At 41.8% G+C, this 22,619-nt stretch overlaps 1 protein-coding gene across 3 annotated transcripts in view; it reads left to right on the forward strand.

Annotated features, from left to right (window-relative positions):
* KCNC4 (potassium voltage-gated channel subfamily C member 4) overlaps window positions 1–19,647 on the forward strand; it is a 50,394-nt gene extending 30,747 nt beyond the window's left edge. The window contains exons 4-5 of one of the 3 annotated variants that reach the window (XM_042465394.1): window positions 10,721–10,829; window positions 18,581–19,647. In XM_042465394.1, the coding sequence (XP_042321328.1) occupies window positions 10,721–10,829; window positions 18,581–18,806 (335 nt within the window). In that variant the 3' untranslated portion in view covers window positions 18,807–19,647. Of the gene's footprint in view, window positions 1–3,287; window positions 3,666–10,720; window positions 10,830–18,580 lie in introns of those variants that run through there. The other 2 variants (XM_042465395.1, XM_042465396.1) reach the window with 2 other exon arrangements.
* Window positions 19,648–22,619: the final 2,972 nt, after the last annotated feature.

Raw genomic sequence — 22,619 nt, forward strand, 5'->3', positions numbered from 1 at the left:
TAACTTGTATTTCAGGGACTGGCCTAGCAATGCTGTGCACGTCTATTTAAAAGTAAGTCCCATTTAATTCAGCTGAGCTCACTCCCAGCTACACATATGTGAGACTGCAGCGTGAAAGGGTAACCAGATGCAAAAGAGGGCTTGGCTTTTGTAAGCTTAATGCTTATGTAGAAAAGGGAATGTTGGTACTTAAAAAACTATTGTCAACCCTGCAGGTCCAGAGTCTCTTGCCAGATTTCAATCTTTTGAAAGTACAGTATAAGAGCTTTATCGCAAGAGAAAACAAAGTCAAAACAGAGCCTGAGAGTAGTGGCTTTCTTCATGGCTTTCCCTATGATATCATAGTGCTTCAGTTCCCTTACTGGAGGTAAGACTTGGAGAAAGCCCCTAATCTTCAGCTCCCTTTCAGTTTTGTTTTCTCGTGCAATAAGGCAAGGCTCTTTTATTCAATGGGCCAAAAAGAGCTCAGCACCTCTGTACACACACATGCAAAATGACGAGGGGTAAAAGGTGAAGTTGCACCATTGATTTATTTACTGTTTATTTATTTTTATTTTATTTTTATAGAAATACTACAAAAAAGTACATTGTAAACACACTACAATATCATACAAAAACAGTAATAATACAATAATAACAATAAAAATATAGACAAATATATATACATAAAAACATCACAACATGAATACTGAATCGTTGCTAATAATAGATAAGCTAGTACACCTCCATTAGACCTTATAGCACTTTGCGTACTTAACTTAATTTGTTACCTTCTAATTATCTGCTGACAACTAAACCTCTGACCAATAAATAAATATATGTATCTTTATCTTATTCTATGGTCTTTCAGCAACATAGGTCCTAGTGACTGCAAGTTCTATATTTATACTATTTCACATTAGAACAAAAGAACAAAAAAATACATTTAAATCATACCATTTTGTGGTCATCTTAAATCTTTATAAACAAAGAAACTCTTACTCAGATGCCTTTAAATGAGATAAAAAAAGTGATGAAAGTTATCCACTCACAAATCAAGTCATCCTATTCATATTACAATTCTATACATTCCCATTCTTTCTGAATTGTATCCGTGTTAATACCTTGTAAGGTAGCTGTTAGAATATCTAGTGTCCTTGTTTCATTTAATTTAACCAACCACTCCTCTTCTGGGGGTATAAGTGGATTTTTCCAGTACTGAGCGTACAGGATTCTGGTCAGAGTTACCATATACAGTATAATACGTGAATATTTTTGAGTGTGTTTAGCATCCAGTACCACTACCATTTTCATCAGAAATAAATGCGGATCTAAGGGAATGTCAACCTTCAAAATATGTACCATTAATCTCTGGATTCTTTCCCAAAACAGAACAGCTTTATCGCATTCCCACCATGCATGAAAGTAAGTGCCCTTCAATCTCTCGCACTTCCTTCCAACATTTACCATTTCCTGCTTTATAGATCTTATTTATTTTAACCGGTGTCATGTGCCATCTGAAGAACATTTTGGTATAGTTTTCTTTGTAGTTTTGACATAAATTAAATTTCTTGGTATCCTTCCATGATTGTTCCCAAAGTTCAATATCTATTGGCTCACCTATATCCTGCACCCACTGTATCATAGTATGTCTGATATATTCATCTTCTAGATCTCTCACCTTTAAGATTTTGTAGTAATTAGACAGATGCTTACTTCCTTTTTTTTCTATGATCATATCTAATTCATTCCTTTCTCTAGAAATTCCCAGGTTTTTACAGACTAATCTAAATCTTTCTGTCAACTGAAAGTAAAGATACCAATCTACTTTGAAATTATCCTTTTCAAGTTGCTCTCTTGTTTTTAATGATGCAATAGCATTTCTCTTCCAATAGATTAAATCCCTGTATCTTAGCCAATTCATGTTATAACCAATAGTCCTTTTATGCAGAGCCTCCTGGGGGGAGACCCAAAAAGGAATTTGTCTATAAAAAAGGGATTTGACTTTTTTCCAAACACAAAATAATGCTTTTCTAATAAAGTGATGTTCGAACTCTTTATGGTCTTTCACTTTATCATACCACAAATATGTGTGGATGCCATACCTAAGGTCGTTACATTCCAAGGATAATAATCTACTATTATCAAGCGGAAACCAATCTTCTAACCAACACAGACAGGAGGGAAAATAATACAGCTTAAAATTGGGAAGCGCACAACCTCCTTTGTCACAATCTGCAGTTAACAGTTTCCATTTAACTCTCGCTCGTTTACCACACCACAGAAATTTAGAGAGTTCTTTCTGCCACTTTTCAATACACTTCAAACTCAACAAGATCGGAATATTTTGGAATAGATATAAGACGCATGGAAGAATATTCATCTTGATGATAGAAATCCGACCATAAAATGAGGCGGGGTACAGACCGCCGCTTTGCGGCGGTCCGCCACCGCCGCCATTTGCTCCGCGCGGGAGCCGCAGCAGCCAAACCGCGCGATTCCCGCGCGGAGCAAAAAAGAAGCTCCATTTCGGAGCTTCTTTTTGCGGCGCCTCAATGACGTTGCGAGGCGCCTGGCGCGGACTCGCGACGTCATAGGCGCCGTGACACATCTGGACGCTGTGCGTCCAGTACATAAAGATGGCGGCGCCCATGTAGAAGGGGCGCCGCCATCTTGTACATATAGAATACGTACTAGGGTTAGGGGGGTGCGGAAGCACCGCCCCTTCCTAACCCTAGTACGTATTGTATACGTACTATTTGGCGGTCTGTAAACCGCCAAAGTTTAGACCATGATTACATATCTTTTTAAACTTCCTTCCAGAGCACACCATAATTGTTTTGGAATAGATCTATATTTCTATTTGAAAGGTAGATTCCCAAGTATTTTGCTATCTTCACAACATCATATCCAGAGATTTTGCTCAGTTCCAGTTTCTCATCCTTATTTAGATTTTTAGTAATAAGGGAGGTTTTACCTAAATTAATTTTCAAACCAGACAATTCAGCAAATTCATGCAGAGTGAAGTTCAGGGCACCAATTTCTTTTAATGGGTCATCCAAAAAGCAAATTAAATCGTCGGCAAAAGCCCTAAGTTTATAGGTCTGATCTTTAACTTTCACCCCTCTTATATCGGGGTTAGCTCTAATATTATTTAATAGAACTTCAAATGCAACAACAAAAAGTAGGGGAGACAGGGGGCATCCCTGCCTGGTCCCGCAATAATGAGTTCTCTCATTATTGATCAGTAATTGAGCTTTTTGTTCTACGTAGATTGTCGATATCCACTTAGTTATTTTCTCCCCTAGGTTCATCCATTGCAAAGTCTCCAGAAGGAAATTCCAGTTAATCCTGTCGAAAGCTTTCTCATCATCTACCAAGAGTATTGCTAACTTCCTATCGTTATTCCGCTCGTAATGTTCAATTATATTCAACACGATCCTCAGATTATCTTTGCCGTGTCGGCCTGGAAGGAATCCACATTGATCTCTATGAATGTGATTAGATAATATTATCTTCAGACTTTCAGCAATAATTTTGGAATATATTTTGTAGTCTGTGTTTGTTAGAGAAATAGGTCTATCATCTTTGGTTTTTCCATCCTTCAGTATAAGCGTTATATATGCATCCTTCCATGAATCCGGCATACCATTTATTTGTATATCATTCATCATGTTTTTAAGAGGTGTTCTGATAATCTCCTCCAATTTTTTATAAAATATAGAAGGATTTATTTACTTTTTAAATGATTTTAGTTGTTTTGCATTACAGTTCACTTGATCATGCAAAGGACATGGTGACTCAGTGGTTAAGATGCTGACTGTCACGACTGCAAGATTGACAGTTTAGCAATTTGAGGCCCAAGCATGTGACCAAGTGAGCTCCCACCACTAATCCCAGCTTGAGCCAAGCTAGTAGTTCGGAAGCGTGTCAAAGTGCAAGTAGATAAATAAATATCACTTTGCTGGGAAGGTAACAGTGTTCTGTGCAGTCATACTGGCCATATGATCACAGAGTTGTCTATGACAACACTGGCTTTTCATCTTAGTAACAGATGAGCACTTCCCCCTACAGTTGGACACAATTTGACAACCTTGTCAAAGGGGAATACCTTTACCTTTTACCTCCCACTAAGCCTCGCTCCACTCATACTATCGCTTCAGGGTTTTAAAGAGACACAGGTGAACGCCACAGTCCATTTCTGCCCAAAGCAGGGAGATGTTTGGGGAGCAAAAGTTTGGGGAGCACCCCCACCTTAGGATGTCACCTGATGCTGTCCACACCACCTAGTGATGCCACTAGTTAGAATATCTTGATCTCCCTTTCTCTGCCTGTTGAGAAAATAGCTCTCTAAAGAAATGGGAATGTGCTCTTTTCTGAAAAGCCTACTGGAAATCTATTTCTATATCATTTCAAAAATGTAGACTTTTGTATTTGCCCAGTGTGACAGAAACCTATAGAGAGGAGAAGCATATTGCTGCCAGAAGATTAAGCAAGTGCCGTAAACTATTATATGGTCCAAGATATGGAACCTCTGCCTTGTGGGCCAATGTAGCTTCTGTAGGCTTCCCATCAGTCTTGCAAGCTTCTTTTACTGTTACCTCTTAGCAGTTATTGGAAGAAAGAGGGCATTTAAGTGGTTGCTTGAAATCAGCTTTGGTTTACAGCTCAGGAAGCTGCTGCATGGTCTCTGTTATACTGTATGATAGTATTTGCCTCAGAGGGAAGCCACCGCAGAAAAGATATGCAAACCACACATTGGAGGTAAAAGGCCACAACTCTATTAACACAACAACAAATAAACCAAAACACATAGGGTTGGCTCAGATGCATGAGGTCTGGATCTGTCATCCATCAGCCCCGTACTAATTGGACTCCCGATCCAGCGCTACGCACCCCTGGAAACCATGCCCACCAGATCCACGACCTGTGCAACCGCCACCGAAGGCAGCTGCTGACTTCTGCCAACCCTACAACCCTTTAACACATGTTAATGCAAGTGTCCTTAGTTGGGTGGATGTAGCCCACAAAAGCCCCAGACTTCCATCTGCACAGGGGTTCCCCCAAGCGGCAACCAGGCTGTCCCGCCGAGGCGGGTGGCCTCATATCACACTATACTATATGTGCATAGTAGTTTCAGTGTTGGACTGCAACACTGGAGACTAGGGTTCAATTCCCCACTTGGCCATGTACCATGCTCTCAGCTTTAGGGGAAGGCAATGGCAAACCTTCTTTGAACAAATCTTCCCAAGAAAACCCCATGATAGGTTCACCTTAGGATCACCATATGTTGGAAACAACTTGAAGGCACACAGTAACAGCAACGTACTATACAGTAGGGTAGGATCTTAAAAGCCAGCAGGTAATAGATACTATTTACCCAAAGATTTTGAAGTCCTCATTTGCAGTGAGAGCAACCAGGAAGAAGTTAGGCAAGATGATGCACATGCACTCACTCATTCTCACCCACTTGCTTTGCCTACCTAACTTGTCTGTGCCTTGAATGCTAGTTTTTAAGCAAGCTGATGAGTTGGTTCTTAATAGCTTGCTCACTTCACACTTTCGTGGCATTCGATGTGAAGAAACCTTTTATTCTTATAAAGTTCTACCTATGTATGTAGAATATTATAGAACAGCATGAACAACAAGACAGGTTCCTGTCCCTGAGAACTGAAATTTCTAGATTTCAGCAGAGAAGTAAGAAAGAGAGTTGCCAGTTACATTACTCTAGAGCAGGGGTAGGCAACCTGCGGCCCACGGGCCGGATGCGGCCCAGCAAGGCCTTGGGACCGGCCCCCGCCCGGTCCTGCCGCCAATTGCCGCCAATTGCCGCCGGAGCCTTTGGCCTCTCGCGTGAGGGCGTGGGGCCTTTGGCCTATCAGGAGGAGGCGGGCAAGGGGGGCAATTGTCTATAGAAGCCTCAGAAATATGCATTTATATTAACATTTTTTTAAAAAATCAGCAAATTTTTTCACGTGTCCTCCAATTTTTTAAAAAAGTGTCCTCCATTTGAAATTTTTGTCCTACATTTGTCCCGGTTTATTTATTTCTTTCAATTTTTTTAAAAATTATTTATTTATTTATTTTTTGGCTTCAGCCCCCCAGTTGTCTGAGGGACAGCAACCCGGCCCCTGGCTCAAAAAGGTTGCCTACCCCTGCTCTAGAGCACTGTTGCACAGCTGAAAACTCCCCCCAAAGCCAGGTCTTTGCAAAGTTAGTTGTTTGGACTGGCACTCTAAGATCCTCCAGCCAACAGGGATTCTGAGAGCTATAGTCCAACTATGCTTTACCTTAATTGAACACAATGCTTCAACCATGTATTTTGGCTTACCAAGTAGTGGAGACTGATGTCTGGTGTTGGTGGTTTGGTGAATTGTTCTAGATTTTAATCTAAACTTTAAAAGAGCTGTCAAGGGTGCTTGACTCTATCCGAAAAACAATTTCTTGAATAGCTCAATCTAAATTTAGACTAAAACCCAGAGTAGATCCACCACCCCATTGATGCCTATGCCACCCATTTCCACTGCTATCAGGTGCTTTAAAAGTCTTGCTCTTGCAATCCCAAGCAAGCAAGAAAACAAAAGCAGAAACTTTATTCAGGCATTGTTGGGGACAACCAGCTCCATTGGTTTGGTAGCCAGATGTTGTGTGGGCCTTCTTGTTGTGTGTCTTCAAGCCATTTCTGACTTATGGTGACCTTGTCAGTGCAACTGCTGGGGTCCAACAACCACTGTCAGCAACTCAAACGAGTCCTGGGGTTAAATCAGACCCTTGGAGCAGAGCTGGCAAATTTCCAGAAGCCAAAGCGTGGCTCCAAAGTCCAAGTTGGGATGACAGCAACTGGATGTCTTCCAGGAACTGCAGCAATGCAGGAACCTCCAGGGACACACAGCAAACCGATGCTATAGCTTCTTCTGATAAACCACCAGAGAAACTAAGTCTCCCAAAGTGCTCTTTATTCACAGTGCTATTATACAAAACTAGATCTCTACAACTCCAAACCATACCAATCCAACTCCTTCTACAAACCCACACCACACCCTTGCAACCCCTGGGCTTATATAGTCTCCAGACCATGTGGTCTCCCAAACCCAGTGAGTTCAGGTGTGTAGCCATGTGATGTGTCTCCTGTGCAATCCAGACACATGGTTTCATCATCCATGGCTATGTGCCATGGGCACTGAAGTGTCCTTGAGCCAATGAGCTTCAGCTGTGCTGATCAGCCTTGCCACTCTGCTGCATGCTCATGGCCAAACACACACACATCAAGCATTTCCCTGTGTGCAGTGTTTTAACCCTTCAGATCTCTGACAGACCTTACTATGGGGTTTTCTTGGCAGGATTTGTTCAGATGAGGTTTGCCCTTGCCTTCCTCTGAGCCTGAGAGAGGATGACTTGTCCAAAGTCACCCAGTGGGTTTACAAGGCTGAGCGAGGATTTGAAGCTTGGTCTGCAATCCACTGGAACACTCTGGCTCTAATGTGTGGGCCTGAGCTACAGCTATTTCCTATGTCTCTTGCAGAGATACTGTTTTTCATTCCTGCTGGAAGTCAGGTTTCTGGTTCCCCACAGGTAAGCTGCACTTAATATGGTGGTCAAGGGTAAAATATAGTGTCTGCACCTGTCCTTAGGACTTTGGTATAGTTTGTCTGGAACAAGCTTATTCATTACTTAGACAGCTGTGCTTTTTTGGAAGGCAGGAGGTCAAATCAAATTACTCCAGTGAGCTCTCTCCTTCATTACTGCAACTGCTGTGCTTTTTAAAAAATGTCCTTGTTTTCATACAGCAAGATAGCTGGAAAATCAGGAAAGAATCAAGTATGCTCAATATTTTTATTATTAAACTATGACTTTAGCTCCAGGTGACAGGATGGAGTATTGAGGTAGGTCTAGAAGCAGTGATTGGACTATATAGAGCCAAATGGATTCTGCTGTATGTTTACACTGTGGCATTAAGACAGCTAGGGACTGAGTCTGGTTCAGACTTGAGCTATGGATAATCCTGTTGCTATTTGACATGGAAAATCCACAGTGGACCAAGTCTTATTAATGAGCAAGGACAATATTGTTTGAGACAGTGCTTATTAGAACTGACATGTAGCTCTGCTATGCAATTTTTAGACTTGACATTATGCAACTGGATATATAAAGCATGACTAATAGCTTTGCTGCTGTGAGAACAAAATCAGAATTAGGGAAAGAGATACAGATGCTTAACAGAAGGCCCCCATACTATTGAAGACTCAGTGGGCTCTCTGCCTCCCCTTTATTTCCTAAGCATGTAAAATGTACAGTACAATACATTGATAATATCCATATATTTTCCATGCAGACTGTTTCCTAGAAAGTGTCTTTTCAATTACACTTATTGAGAAAATATTTTTAACTTAAGGAGACTTTTTCATAAAATGGAATAAAATAGAAATGGCAAAAACATCAGAGTTAAAGCCTCTGTCTCCTTTTCCCTGCCATTATCTTTTGGTCAAGACTGTAATCTGCAACCTGTTTATTTGAAGTAATTTCTGCTGAAACCCATGCCTTTTACTTCCACGTAAATGCACTGATTATGTGAATGCAGAAGAAGATGCACATGATCAAGAATTGGGTTTGTCTGGTTGCTACTGCCAGAGGATGATCTGGCTAATTAGTGTTCACCATCAGATTTGCTGATTAAGTAGAAGGCTGTCATTGTTCCTGCCCTCTTTCCCCCTTTGTATATGATGTTTCCCAAATACAGCAGCACCACAAACAGTAGGTCTATGTGGCTGGTCTACACAAGTGGGAGAGCCGGAAAAAGGCCAAAGGAAAGAACAGGCAGGGATGGCTATGGCTAACTCTTCTATTTCATTTTTTTTATTTAAAGCCAAACACTAATTTTCTGGAAATCTGGCAATGATATTTGTTTGTTCTGACAATTCAGCATGCTGAGCTATTAAAAAAACTAGACAGTCCATGAGAACCCACGACTAACCCAGACTAAACACGGCTATGTTTTTGAATTAAATAAAATGACCTATGTAGGTGTACTTTGGACGTAATACTTGCGTATGTCACTTGCAGGTTCCTTGTCATATATTACACTCTTTCATATGGCTCAGTTTTACTGTGACTCCCACCATGAATTGCTTCTTTTTCTGGCAGAGCTCCTACGCTTTTGATAGCTTTAACCTACAACGGTTTTCCTAGCATGAGAGAACTAGTTGCCTGAATAAACAGGCTGAGCTGAGAAACCTAAATACTGAGCAACTTAGCCATAGGAAAAGACAAGTTGTTGTTGCTGTTGTTGTGTGACTTCAAGTTGTTTCCAACTTATGGGACCCTAAGGCAAACCCTCATGGGATTTTCTTGGCAAGATTTGTTCAGACAGAGTTTGCCATTGCCTTCCCCTGAGGCTGAGAGCATGTGGCTTGCCCAAGGTAACCCAGTGGGTTTCATGGCCAAGCAGGGAATTGAATACTAATTTCCAAAGTCATAGTCCAATGCTCAAACCACTATGCTATGCTTAGCCACAGAAAAAGTGGCATGTCCAGGAATGTTCTCTTCACCATTCTCTTTCCAGTCTGCAGCGATCTTTGTGTTCTCTTAGTTCCAGGGTGGTCCAATGCAAAAGAGGAAAGTATTTAAAAAGGGGGAACAGAAAAAAGACACAGGAAGCATTTCCATTTCGAAAAGTGTTGCTGAGGCTGCCAGGAAGGGTAGCAGACAGGATATTAGTTGAACATGCTCTGCAGAACCTGCTACTTCAAAACTTCATGCAGGCTATTGGATGAGCACAACGTTTTGCTGCCTCTGAATTTAGCTTGGCCATGGAACTCCACTGGAGTACCCTGGGGAAACCACACTCTCTTGGCCTCAGAGGATGGCAATGGCAAACCCTTTCTGAAGAAACTTGCCAAGAAAACCTTGTGATAGATCCGCCTTAGGATCACCATAAATTGGAAACAATTTTAAGGCACACAACAACAACAATAAAGATCTAGTCTCAGGGGAACAACTGCCCCCTTACTTGGGATGCCATATCCCGCCTGTAGGTGGGACAATCCTGCTTTGGGCGGTGCCGACCCGGTCCCGGTCCGGTTTGGCGCCAAAACTGGGATGGCACCACCCGTGGCCACCTCTGCCCCTGCGCGTGCCGCGGGGGCCTCCAAGGCCTCACTGAGGCCTAGGAGCACTCTCCACAGTCGGAGCTCCAGCCATGGAGACGCTCCCTCCCAGGCCCAAGCCAGGCCTTGGAGGCGGCTCTGCAATCGCGGAGTCCTCCAAGGCCTGGCCTGGGGCCTGGGAGGAGGAGGAGGCCGCTTGCCACCGCGGCGATGGCCGCGATGATGGGCGGCCCCCGCGCCCCTTCCTGGCCTGAGAGGAGGCCGAGGCTTCCTCCCAAGCCAGGAAGGAGGACAAGGTTTAAAAATGTAGGACCTTTTTTTTTTTAATTTCCTGGCCAGGAAATTTAAAAAGAAAAAAAGAAAAAAAGGTCCTACATTTTAAAACCTTGCCCTACATTTTTCCTGGTTTGGAGGTCCTCAGGTATGGCAACCCTACCCCTTACCCATGTGCTACTACTGATCTCCACCTAGCCCAGTCCTGGAAACAGGATGCAGCTGCCTGCAACCAATAAACTGCAAATATTTCAAGTGGCTAGTTTCATTCCCAGAAGAGCAAACCTGGGGAAACAATGTCAGCCCTTAACAAGCGAAACATTGTAGCTGTAGTGGTTAATATATTCATGTATCCTTTGCTTCAGAATTATTTCTACATAAAACAAGAAACTTCCAAATGCATCAAAAGCTGGGCTATGCAAGGAAGAAACCAGATAAGTTTATATGTATGGATTCAGAGGAGGGGACAGTCTGGTATGTGTTTATCCCTCCCTATAGGAGGGAGCCTTTCCTATTAACTCAACTATTGTCCTATTTGATTTATATTAATGACTGTTGGATTACATGTCTAGAGTAACAGTAGAATACCATTCCATGTACCTGGAATGGAACTGTTGTTTTTCATATTTGCAAAATAAGGATATCCTTTCCAACAAAATCAAGAATCAACATACACATACTGTGGCTCAGAGCAGTAGTTAGGGTACTGCCTTATGAAAGTGTAAACAAATACATGAACTCCAGGCTAACAGTGTTCCTCTTTTCCTCTACTTGGCAACAGAGTAACAAAAGCTTTAGCTCTCTTTCTGGGCCACATCTTCCAGCAACACAATGATCTTTTGCCTGGATCTTTCTGTGACCCTTTCCATTTTTCGAATATGTGGTGTGACCTTTCCCCTGTTGACATCAGTAGTGACAGTGGAGAATTTCTGACTGCAAATTCATTGGTTCTCCAAGTTTGAGAGAGCACTGCCCGAACTGCTAAAAATAATAGTAGTGTGAAAAACAAGAGTCCAGTTGTGGACACCACAATTCAAAAAGGATGTTGACAAGCTGGCATGTGTCCACAGGAGGGCAATCAAAATGATGAAAGATCTGGAAACCATGCCCCATGAGCAGCAACATAGGGAGCTGGATATGTTTATCCTGGAGAAGAGAAGGTTAAGAGGTGATATGATAGCTCTGTTTAGATATTTGAAAGGATGCCATATTGAAGATGGTGCAAGCTTGTTTTCTGCTGCTCCAGAGAATAGAACTTGGAGCAATGGATTCAAGCTACAGGAAAAGAGATTCCAGTTTAACATAAGGAGGAACTTTCTGACAGTAAGAGCTGTTTGACAATGGAACACACTCTCTCCGAGTGTGGTAGAGTCTCCTTCTTTGGAGGTTTTTAAAGAGAGGCTGTCAGTGGTGCTTTGATTGTGTGTTCCTGCATGGCAGGGGTTGGACTGGTTGGCTCTTGAGGTTTCTTCCAACTCTGATTCTAAGAGTGTTCACCCTTAGGCGAATTAAGCAGATCCAGATTTAGGAGTCTTTCCTATCTGCAGGGGAGTAGAGCCTGTGACCCTCCAGATCTTAATGAACTATTATTCCCACAATCCCTCGCTATTGCATGACTAAGTAGGGCTGATGGAAATTGACTTCCAAAAATGTCTGGAGGGCTGCAGCCTCCCCAGCCCTGCAGTGAGAGATCAGCACTGCATCTGTGTCTGTTTCGCCTGCATACCCATATGCAATTGAGGGAGGGGCATGTGTCCCCAAGTGGAACAAAATGGAAATACAAGAATTGACAGACTGGTTCCTGGTCCATCCAGGTATAGTATTTCATTTCCAACAGTATGCTAGCTTTATTAATAAAAGCTATGTTGCACTGTGTTTCCCAACAGCCAGCAATCACAGTTGCATTGTTTCCAAGTGTAGAGGCTTCATTTGCCTTGTTGTGACTGCATCTAGTGGCAGATTAGTATTTCATGATTTAGTCTAATGCTTTTGCAATGTGGAGTGTGGCCTTTGTAGTAAGGATTGTGATGAGATCCTTGGCCAAAAGAAGCAGTGCACAAATAAAATATTTGTTCAACTACATGTATATACAGCCTTCATATTTAAGGTTATGCAGATATCCTTGCTCAAAAGATAGAGTAGAGAAGCAAAATACAATGGTCCCTTGCCTTACGTAGGGGATCCGTTCTGGATCCCCTCCCCCGCGTAAGGTGAATAACGTGTATGCCCAAGCCCTATTTAATATAATGGGGCTTGGGCATGGCGGTGGCATGCACCATTCATTTTATTGCAATGCAGCTTCAGTGTAAGTTGAAAGCTGCATATAGTGCACCTGCGTATGGTGTAGGCACACTGTATTTTCTACATTACATGCAAAATATAGCCTTTATATTTAGGGTTATGTTGAAATTTTTGGCCAAAGGCAGCAGTGCACAAGCAATGTACATTATATTTGTTCCATTTTTGAGACCATTTTTATTTTCTCAGTGGAGCCCAAGCAGAGCGGAGAAAAGGGAAAGACCAAAAATCTTAGCAAGTCAAGATGCTTAAATGTCATAGCAATAACTGAGCTGCCCACAAATCATTTGCACTGATGGTTTTTCTGCCTTGCCAGCAAGCCTCCTTTGTGCTTACTGTCAGAATAAAAACACCAGTAACATTTTGCTTATTGTAATGAAGCAAAAGAACAGTTGGATCAGTTACAGCCTTAGCATAAATTAAAGAAGTTCTCGAGCAAACATTGAATTTTTGGCGCATTTATAGAGGCACAGAATTAAAATTTTGTACACAGCCCACTCCATTTGTGTAGAGATTACTACTCCCAAAAGAGGTCTAAAAGATCAGTCCGTGCTATTGAAGGGGAACACACTCCTTGATTTAGTCTTAAGTCTCTTAGAAATGCATGAATTTAATGGATACCATGAGGAAACGGGGTTGGAAACTGGAACAAAGATCAGGTTTGCTTTGGAGCTGAACTACGTGACCTTTTAAGGCTACAATTCTATGTACACTTATTTAGGATTGTCCCACAGAATTTAGGACATTACTGCATGTGTCCCCGTTTTTGTAGCAGTCACGGTTTTAATAAAAAAAAATGGGAGCTTACCACTTATAGGCAGCTATAACTGCACCTCTTTCAATGGCACAACTGGAGCTGATGTGCCCATCATGATCTTTTCATAAACTCTTCCTTAACCCTGCCTCCCTGCCTAATGTCCTTCCTAGCATGTTTTCAAGGCTTTTGTTTCACCATAGTTCCATGGAATTCCAGAGCTCTGCAGCCCAGAACTAACTCTTTAAAAGTTTTTTAAAGATATTAATAGAGAAAGTGTTAAAACGTAATTAGGGCACTTCAGAATAGTGAAGGTGAGAAGGGGACATTGGCACCACATGTCTGCCAATCATGCAACAGCCCAGGGAGTGACATTTGCACCTGCAGACTATTGCCAGGTCATCCCCCCAGGAAGGAAACGAGATGAGTGGGGGACTGGGCAGCTACGAGTTGGAGGAGTCATCATGCAAAAAGTATCACCAAAACTGCTTCTTTCTCAATGTACTTGTGGTTTAAAAGCCACATGCACTAATCTCCTTAGCCAATGTCTGCACAGGTGAAAACATCCTGTGTCCTCTCAAAAGGGAGTCCAGATGACATACATCCCTGGTTCTGGTGTGAACAGTCTAGATGACATCTGGCTGATTCAGCACTAAGATATAACATCCTTAAACATTTTTAAAACTCACTATTTGCTCTGGATCTTCCAGGAAGCCTTCAGTTGTGATGCTGGACAGCGCTTTACAATGCATTCCATTGTGTTGTGTGGTGCAGTAGTGATGGTGGTGAATTGTTCACTCCTTTGTTCGAATGAGATGTCCAGCCATGTGAGTGATACTGGGCACCTTGTTCTAACCGCAGATCATGATTTTCCAAGCTTGTGGCCATGCCAAGCAATGTGATGGGACTTGTGTGTGAACAGCCACCTGGCATCACAACAAAGGGTTCCAGGGAACAAGGGGATGTCAGGACAGCTCCGGGGTGAGAATACGTCAGGCAGCTCTTAGAGAATTCTGACCTGTGCAGACACCACCTTCATGGGATTAATTTCTGAGTTTGGGCTCCATGTCATTTGATTCTCTCCTTACTTCATTTTTGGAAGGGCTGTAGTTCAATGATAGAACACATGCCTTGCATCCAAATATGAAATACGAAATATGAGGACCCCAAAATGCAGCATGGGGTATGCAAGGGTGCATAACAGTTCCCTCCAACACTCTTCTAGTTTGTTTTGAAGATTATGTGTGTCAAATGCTGAGTCTTAAAAGCAGTGATGTGTTCAGAGTTTGGCAGTAACATGTCACAAGTAATATTGGCTGGAATCTTTTTAAGAGATTTACAGATATGTAAGCACTGTGGTTATGGCACTACACAGTGAGTCCCAGTCCAACCTTTTCATTCCATTTATTGGGAAGCAGCTGCTGCAATCAACTGGTGTTTGTTTTCCTGTTGCACAGGAAGCAGCTAGCTGACAGTCCCCTCCCATAAGTAATCTCCTGTGTAATAAACAAAAACATGACCCCTGGAGCAATCCCCCCTCACACTGACAGATCAGTTGCATGGGGGGGGGGGGGAACCATCAGCCAACCACTTTCTGATTGACAGGGAAACAGATTCTCCCTTGCTTACAGTGGCTTCTGTCCAATAAGTGGGGATTGTGGAACTTTCACAGTCCCTAGATTGACCCTAAACAAGGTTCTGGCTGATATCACCTGTAATGTGCTACTATTGGAGTGCACAGGGTCACAGTGGTGTTCTTTTTACAAATAATATAACAATTAGTTATATGCTTGGGACCAGGGGTTTTGAATTTTGAATTTATTTATTTATTTATGAATTTTGGAATACCTGTATTTGCATATACCTACATAATGAGATATCTTGACGATGGAACCCAAGTCTAAATACAAAATTCATTTATGTTTCATATACACTCTATACACATAGCTTGAAGGCAATTTTATACAATATTTTAAAAATAACTTTGGGCATGAAACAAAGTTAGTGTACATTGAACCATCAGAAAACAAAGGTATCTCAACTACCCGTGAAGAAAGGTTTGTTTTGGGTTTTGTTTTTGGTTTTGTTTAATATTTCAGATTTTGGCATTCCAGATAAGGGAGATGGTAATGTAATTACTTTTTTAATGTAATAGATAACATTTGTTATCTATTTTTTGAAGGTTTCCCCCCCAAAGTTTAGGGCCTTTTATTACTTTCTAGTTTTTTGAAGTAAAAAGTAAAGCACAGCACTACAGGTTATTTTACAAAACTCACATGGTTAATGGTAGGTTACAGTATGTTTTTTGCTTATATTGTAATGAGTCATATGACTTTTAAAAAGCAACCTTTGAAGATGTGAGTATCAACTAAGAATTTCAAATTGGGAGAGCAAGAGGATTTACAGCCATACGGAGAGAGTCTTCTTAGCCTCCAGGATTGCTGTAGAGTAGGGAGAGTTTCTCTTTCATTTCCTGCATGAGTCTTTCTCATTCTCTCTTTGGGTTGTTTAAGATACTGATTTCCTGGAAAAGATTCCAGTCAGCTTATGGTTAATTCACACCTATGGCATACCTGTTGGTCTCTTGATGACTACACAATATCTGGTGCCTCAGAAGTGTGAACCAGCCATTGCAGATCAAAGAATGGCATTTATATCACTTGATATCTTATCAGTCCCAGTGGTTTCCAGCTAAGGTTATTCATAAAGCCAGAGGCAGATCAGAATAACTAGTCATCAAGGAATGCAACATTGACACATGCATGTGTGAATCACCCCTGACGAACACTTGGCCATATTACAAACCAGAGAGGATAATATGCAATGAAAATTGAAAACACATCATTAGCAGTCAGTGCTCACACACTGGGATTGCCACTTTTTCTCTGACTAAGGCTTCATGACTTCCAGCAAAGGTGTGACAGGCAGAAATTCAACAAATTTAGCTTTTCCCAGCATGATGTTGCAGTAATAGGGAGAGCAGTGCTTGCTGGATCTCTGTCAGGCAGCTGTTAAAGGCATATACTTCTATGAGAAAAGGGGTCATAATTGCACTGAAACCAATGTCTTCTCTTCATACATCATGCTGTGATAACAGGAAGGTGAGAGGAATAACCATTAGTGGATTCCTTTTGCTTCCTTGCAAAGGCTGTTCGAGCAATTAAGGCTGTGGATGAAAAATGAAAGTATTGGTGTTTAATTATTGACTGAATACGATAAAAGCTCAGCCAAGCATCCTCGTCTCTGCACTTAAGTATCTAACTTGTAAACTGAGACAATCAGCACAGTAATTTCCTTTTGTCCAAAAGACATTCTCACTAGGTGGAATAATATTTCAATTACTGTTTGGGCCACAGTCAGTCAGGCTAAGAGCTATGTGATCCAAGTGTTTTTTAAAGGGACCAATTCCAAGCTTGTTAAAAGAAAAAATGTTATGTCTGAAAGGAAAAGTTTTCTGGACAAAATTTAACTGCATGTCATTTATACTTCAAAAGTAAAACATTCCTATATGGCTTATTTAGATGATTTTTAAATATCTAAGGCACGTTCCACATGCGCCAAAAGTACGTGCTCGGTACGTACTAGGGTTAGGATGGTGCTTTGCGGCATCATAATGGTGCCGCAAAAAGAAGCCGCTTTTTGCGGCTTCTTTTTGCGGCGTGGAGGAGTCGCGTAGTTTGGCCGTTGAGACTCCTCTGCGCAACATATGAGGGCGCCAGCAGACCGCCCTTTTGGGCGGTCTGTAAAGTGCCTAAGTTTCTTTAAAATTTTACATGTCAAAATGCAGTTACAGGAACAAATCAAAACAATAATAACTGAAATTCCTGCCAAAACATGACTATGAGAGAGTACGATCACTCCCTACTGTTGATGTCCTTTTGCTTCGTAATCTGGCTCTATTAACCATCCAGGTCATGATCTAACACGGGTTGTAAGTAGGAAGACAGTGATTACTGACTGATAAGATACTGCTGATAACTGATAGATGTCTTTCCATATGATGTTTCATGCTCTGAGCTGCAGCCTAGATTACTCCTAGATCAGGAGTGGTGAGTGAGTGGGCATTCAGACATTGTTGCATTGCAACTCACATCATCCCTAGCCGGGAGTTGCCATCCAAGAACAACTGGATAGCCAATCTAACTCTAGATAGAGTTAGTGGGATCAGGTCTAATCTGTACTGCAGAAATAAGGCAGTGTGACATTGTTTCAACTGCCATAGCTTAATGCTATGGAATTCTGGGATTTGTAGTTTTGTGAGATATTTAGCCTTCTCAGTTAGAGAACTCTGATGCCATGGCAAACTACAAATGCTAGGGTAGCATAGAATGGGGACCTGTCAATTAAAGTGGTATCAAACTGCATTATTTCTGCAGTGCAGATTAGATCTCAGTCTCAAGGGGAGATCAGCCTAACCAGAGTTGTGGATCTATTAGAAAGGTAGTGCTTGGGCAATAGAAAAGTGGTAAGGAAATGTCATCTGCCTTCAGCAGTGTTCTGCTAAAGTGACATGTCACTGCCCTTCATGGCACTCAGTCCAGAAACTACTGCTCCCTGGAGATGCCCATCTAGTTAGTTTCAATTAGCTTCAAGATGGCTGATATCAGGGATGTACTACTTCAATGATGTGTATATTTCTGTAAAGACGAGGAGTGGTTTCTCAAAAAGCAAGGTGTTACAAAAGCATTTGTTGTTATTTCTATTACTTCCTGAGACTTATAGCACTAGCAGTATTACTAAAAACAATTAACCTCTCCCCACAAGTTTTATTAAGCAAAGGTTTTGTATCTACAGATTGTACAAATAGTAAATAGCCTGATTTTAACTGTCAATCTCCCAAAGCTTTCATGAAACAGTGTTTAAATAAGTAGTCACCCAATGCAGAATTAGCGAGTTGGCCAGAAATAAACATGTTCTAAAGATACACATGTCTGAAAAACTGGAAGGAGACTGAGGTGTCATTTTATGCACAGATGCTACTGCATAAAAAGGATTTACACTGAGCTGATGGTTCTGCTCCAAGCTCAAGCTTGGATACTGTGATACTGTGTAGTGGTAGAGGTTTCTGAAGTATGGGGCATGCATAGGGAGGGTGATTCTAACCCACTTTGTAGTGGGTCAGGCATGGTGCTGTCCATAACTACTCAGATTTTGTCTTCTCCCTCTGACTCAGCCAAGTTGCCATATGTGCTGTCTGGGCAGTTTCTCCAGCCTTTAGAAGGCCGAATGAATCATCACCGCTCTTCTCTTTGAAGCACTTCTGGATTCATCAACACACAGCTCTGGTTCTTCTTCCTTCTTCTGTTTTTTTAAACAGCAATTCATGTTTAGGAATCAGTGACAAACCTCAAAAAATACCTGTGTCTTCAGTGCCAGATCTCTTAACTTCAGAAAGCTGAGAAAAACAAACTTCTTCCTGACTGATCAAATTTGAGGCAAATTTTCATCACAAGAAAGACAGATGTATAAGAAGCATTGATTGGAAACCTGATTTTCTGTTTGGAGGAGTTTTTTTGTGTGTCAGTGTAGCCTGTTTGCCTTTTGGGATTTTTTTTTACTAGGAACGAATCTGAAAATCCATATTTTTTCAGAACTTTTGAATTCTCAGTGATTGTCTCTAGAAGCTGGGACAGCCTCAAGCAGTTTTCCTGTTAGAAATGTAAGATGGGAGGATCTGCCTATTTGCTATAATCCTGCTTGCTATGTACTGTATTAGGTGTATAAAAACATGTCTGAGACAACCCAGGGTTATTCCACACTGCCAATGTCATCGTGGGATCTCATACTGTACAACACCAGAACTGTTCCACCAACAACACTTTCCTCTCTTTTACTATGTTGACTGACTGACTTGCTGGCATAGTTGCTGTTCCATTACAGTTCCTGGACTTTCTTATAGATGGACATTTCTAAACTTAAATACCTTCCTGCAAATGCCTCAGTAAGTAAGTGCCAAGTATTGTCTGCAGATTAAAGACTGTGTGTGCTGCAAGCTTCTCTGGCAGAAAATTCTCCTTTTAGAAATGATATTCATGGAATTACTTGGGAATCTGCTTCCTGATCAAGCAGCTTGTAGGTATGTTTAATGAAACATTAGACTGAAGAGGTAAATTTGTTTCACTCCACTTCCCAGTGCTGCTAATACATCCCCAAAGGTATTGAGTACTGTTATCTTCTGTGCTGTACACATGCCTCCTCCTGTGAAACTGTACTCTTAATAAAAAGATCTAGAAATTGAAACCCAGCTTCTGAGTATTCCTGACATTGATTTTTTGTTTACCTTTGGTCACTAGGAAAATTCAAGTAATCAAACAACTAGAATTACATTCAGTTGAATTGTCATGACAATGACATAGGAGATTACCAGACCCTCAGGAGGCTGGGGGAGCCAGGAGTAAAAGGCATATTCCCGGTGAAGTCGCATGTTCATGCTGAAGATTTTCAGACGCATTGTGCTTATCCAGGACTTAACCCATGAAGATCCAGGAATGTCCCAGCAACAAACTATTCACAGGGAAGTCCCGGGAATAGTTTGTTGGTGGAGTATTCCTGGATCTTCACGGGATAAATCCTGGATAATCATCTGAAAATCTTCAGTGCAATTATGCTGGGAATATGCCTTTTTTCTTCCCCAGTTTCCCCCCGGCTGATAATCTCCATAGGCCTTAATGATGTAGCCAATATTTTTTAACATGCCTCTCCAAAGTCTACAGGTAAGCCTACTTGGTTCATTAGTCAGACACTTGGTAGATTATTGCACCACACTAACAGGGCTAATCCACTTTTACTGCTCTGGCTGCCTCCTGTTTCATTTTGGGGTTTGTAGTTCAGTGAGGCCTAAGAGCTCTCTGGCTGAATATTCTAAATGCCTTTTCCTAAACTACAAGTCCCAGAATGCAACAGGAGGCAGCCAGAGCAGTAAAAGTGGATTAGCCTCGTTTTAAGAGTGTAGTGCGATAATCTCATTCTCAAGCTACAGATGTCTAGGCACTCATCAAGTTATTTTTACATGATTACTATCTTGACTTTCTGATGGCTCTCAAGTGAATGAATTTACACACTGGTTATTTCTGAAATAATAAGCAACATTGGAACTTTCAAACTGAAGAGAGGTATTTTAACCTCATAACAATCTGGTGAAATAGGCTTCCATTTTTTGCACTAATTGAAGCTTCCAAATTTGGCACAGAGGTAGTCCAATGTTCAGTGCATTGCAGAAGTCCACTCTTGAGGTTACTTTAGCAGTCTGTTTTATGCCTTGGAGCTTGCTATGATGTTTGGGGATCTTACAGTTTTCAGTTTGAGCTGAAGCACAAGATATAGGAAGGAGGGCAATCCTGCTGTGGAGTTTGCTACCTAGAACTAGTATTTAATCATTCCATGATAATCAGTGGGGAAACAGGAAGTTTAAGAAGCAGTGCTCTCTAGTGGTCAGTTCCATTTGGCTGAATATGTTTCAGCTGGCCTTTCTAAAGTCAGTCTACTGAGAAACACCACTTTTAATGCACAAATACCAAGAAGCAATCATATTACTTTACAATCAGGATGCAGGATTCTTTGTTAGACGACTACCCACTTGGCACACATTCTGACATACAATAGCTTTGTGAGATATGAATGGCTATAGTGATCTATTGGTGTTAAAATATCTAGGTAGCAGTGTGCCTTGGCTGGTTTTGTGGTTCTTGTTTTTACTTCTAAAGAAGAGTGTAATCCAGGGGTAGGCAACCTGCGGCCCGCGGGCCGGATGCAGCCCGGCAAGCCCCTGGGACCGGCCTCAGCCCGGTCCTGCCACCGATTGCTGCCGGGGCCTTTGGGGGGCAATTGTCTATAGAAGCCTCAGAAACATGCATTTATATTAACATTTTTTAAAAAAAGTGTCTTCCATTTGAAAATTTTGTCCTACATTTGTCCTGGTTTATTTATATATCTAATTTTTTAAAAAATATATTTAATTATTTATTTTTTGGCTTCGGCCCCCCAGTTGTCTGAGGGACAGCAACCCGGCCCCCGGCTCAAAAAGGTTGCCTACCCCTGCTCTAAAGTGACCCGAAGCAGCTTTATTTTGCCCTGTCTCTATGGGCCCACTGGCTCACTGGCAAGGAAGACACTAGCTGCCACTGTTTCAGCTGCAAAAGTGTTAAAATTGGTACTGCTGATTCCCCGTATCTGTTGCCATCTCTGGTGTGTGTATTTCAGAGATGGAAAAGTTAGACTATGATGGCTAGAGGATTCTGGGATGTATAGTCCAAAAAAGAACTTTTCCCAGTGCTGATTCAAATCAAGAGAAGCCAGTTGAGAAGGATCAGGTTGTGGGCCCTGGCAAAGAGCAACAGATTGTTGTGGTTCTAGAAATACAGAAGCTTAAATGCCTTGAAGGCACCAGATCACATCTGATCTTGAAAGCTAAGCAAGTTCAGGTCTGGCTGGTACTTGGATGGAGGATCAGCAAGGAATACCAGGTGCTGCCAAATGTGTTTTGGAAGGTGGCAATGGCAAACTACCTCCTGCTGAAGAAAACCCTGTGAAATGCAGGGAGTTACCATAAGTTCACAGACAACTTTAAGGCATATACACCTGGAGAGAAATACAGGTGGGTTGTAGATAGACTTGCCAGATACATAGTATCTCACACCAGAAACTGGAGATTATTTCTCCCCTCATGTCAATGTTTCCTTGAGTGGAATTTCATTCTGGCATTCCAGATTTCCTGCTGCTGCAGCCTTTGTTTCCCATGCTGTAGACAGGAAGGTGAAATGTAGATGGGGCATAACTGAGCTGGAATCTGCTTTTGTTGTTTCCCCATACTTCCCCCACCTCTCACCCCAGAGGCCAAGAGCCTTGGAAGGCTGCCGACTTTGTCTGGCTTCTGGCACCAGCACTGCTCATCTGAAGCCAAGGCCCTCAATTGAACTGGGAAGAAAAACAGCATCAAATCCTGAGCAATCCAGGCTTTGTGGCTGATGGCCAAGCATCAATTACACATAAAGCCTCTCTCTGAGGCATGGAGAGAAACTATATAATTCCCACTGAGATGGGAGAAAGCCATTTGGAAGTTGTATTTGCCTGAAAGCTGTACCACTGGGTCCATGTAATGACATTGACTGCATTGCTGGGGGACTAATAATATTGTATTGCAAAAGCTTTTTTCCAAAGTATTGTTCATGGTGATCAACAGGAGCAGCTACCTGCAAGAGTCTGGATCTGGGAAA

Source organism: Sceloporus undulatus, chromosome 4 (assembly GCF_019175285.1).
Source record: "Sceloporus undulatus isolate JIND9_A2432 ecotype Alabama chromosome 4, SceUnd_v1.1, whole genome shotgun sequence".
Classification (NCBI taxonomy): domain Eukaryota; kingdom Metazoa; phylum Chordata; class Lepidosauria; order Squamata; family Phrynosomatidae; genus Sceloporus; species Sceloporus undulatus.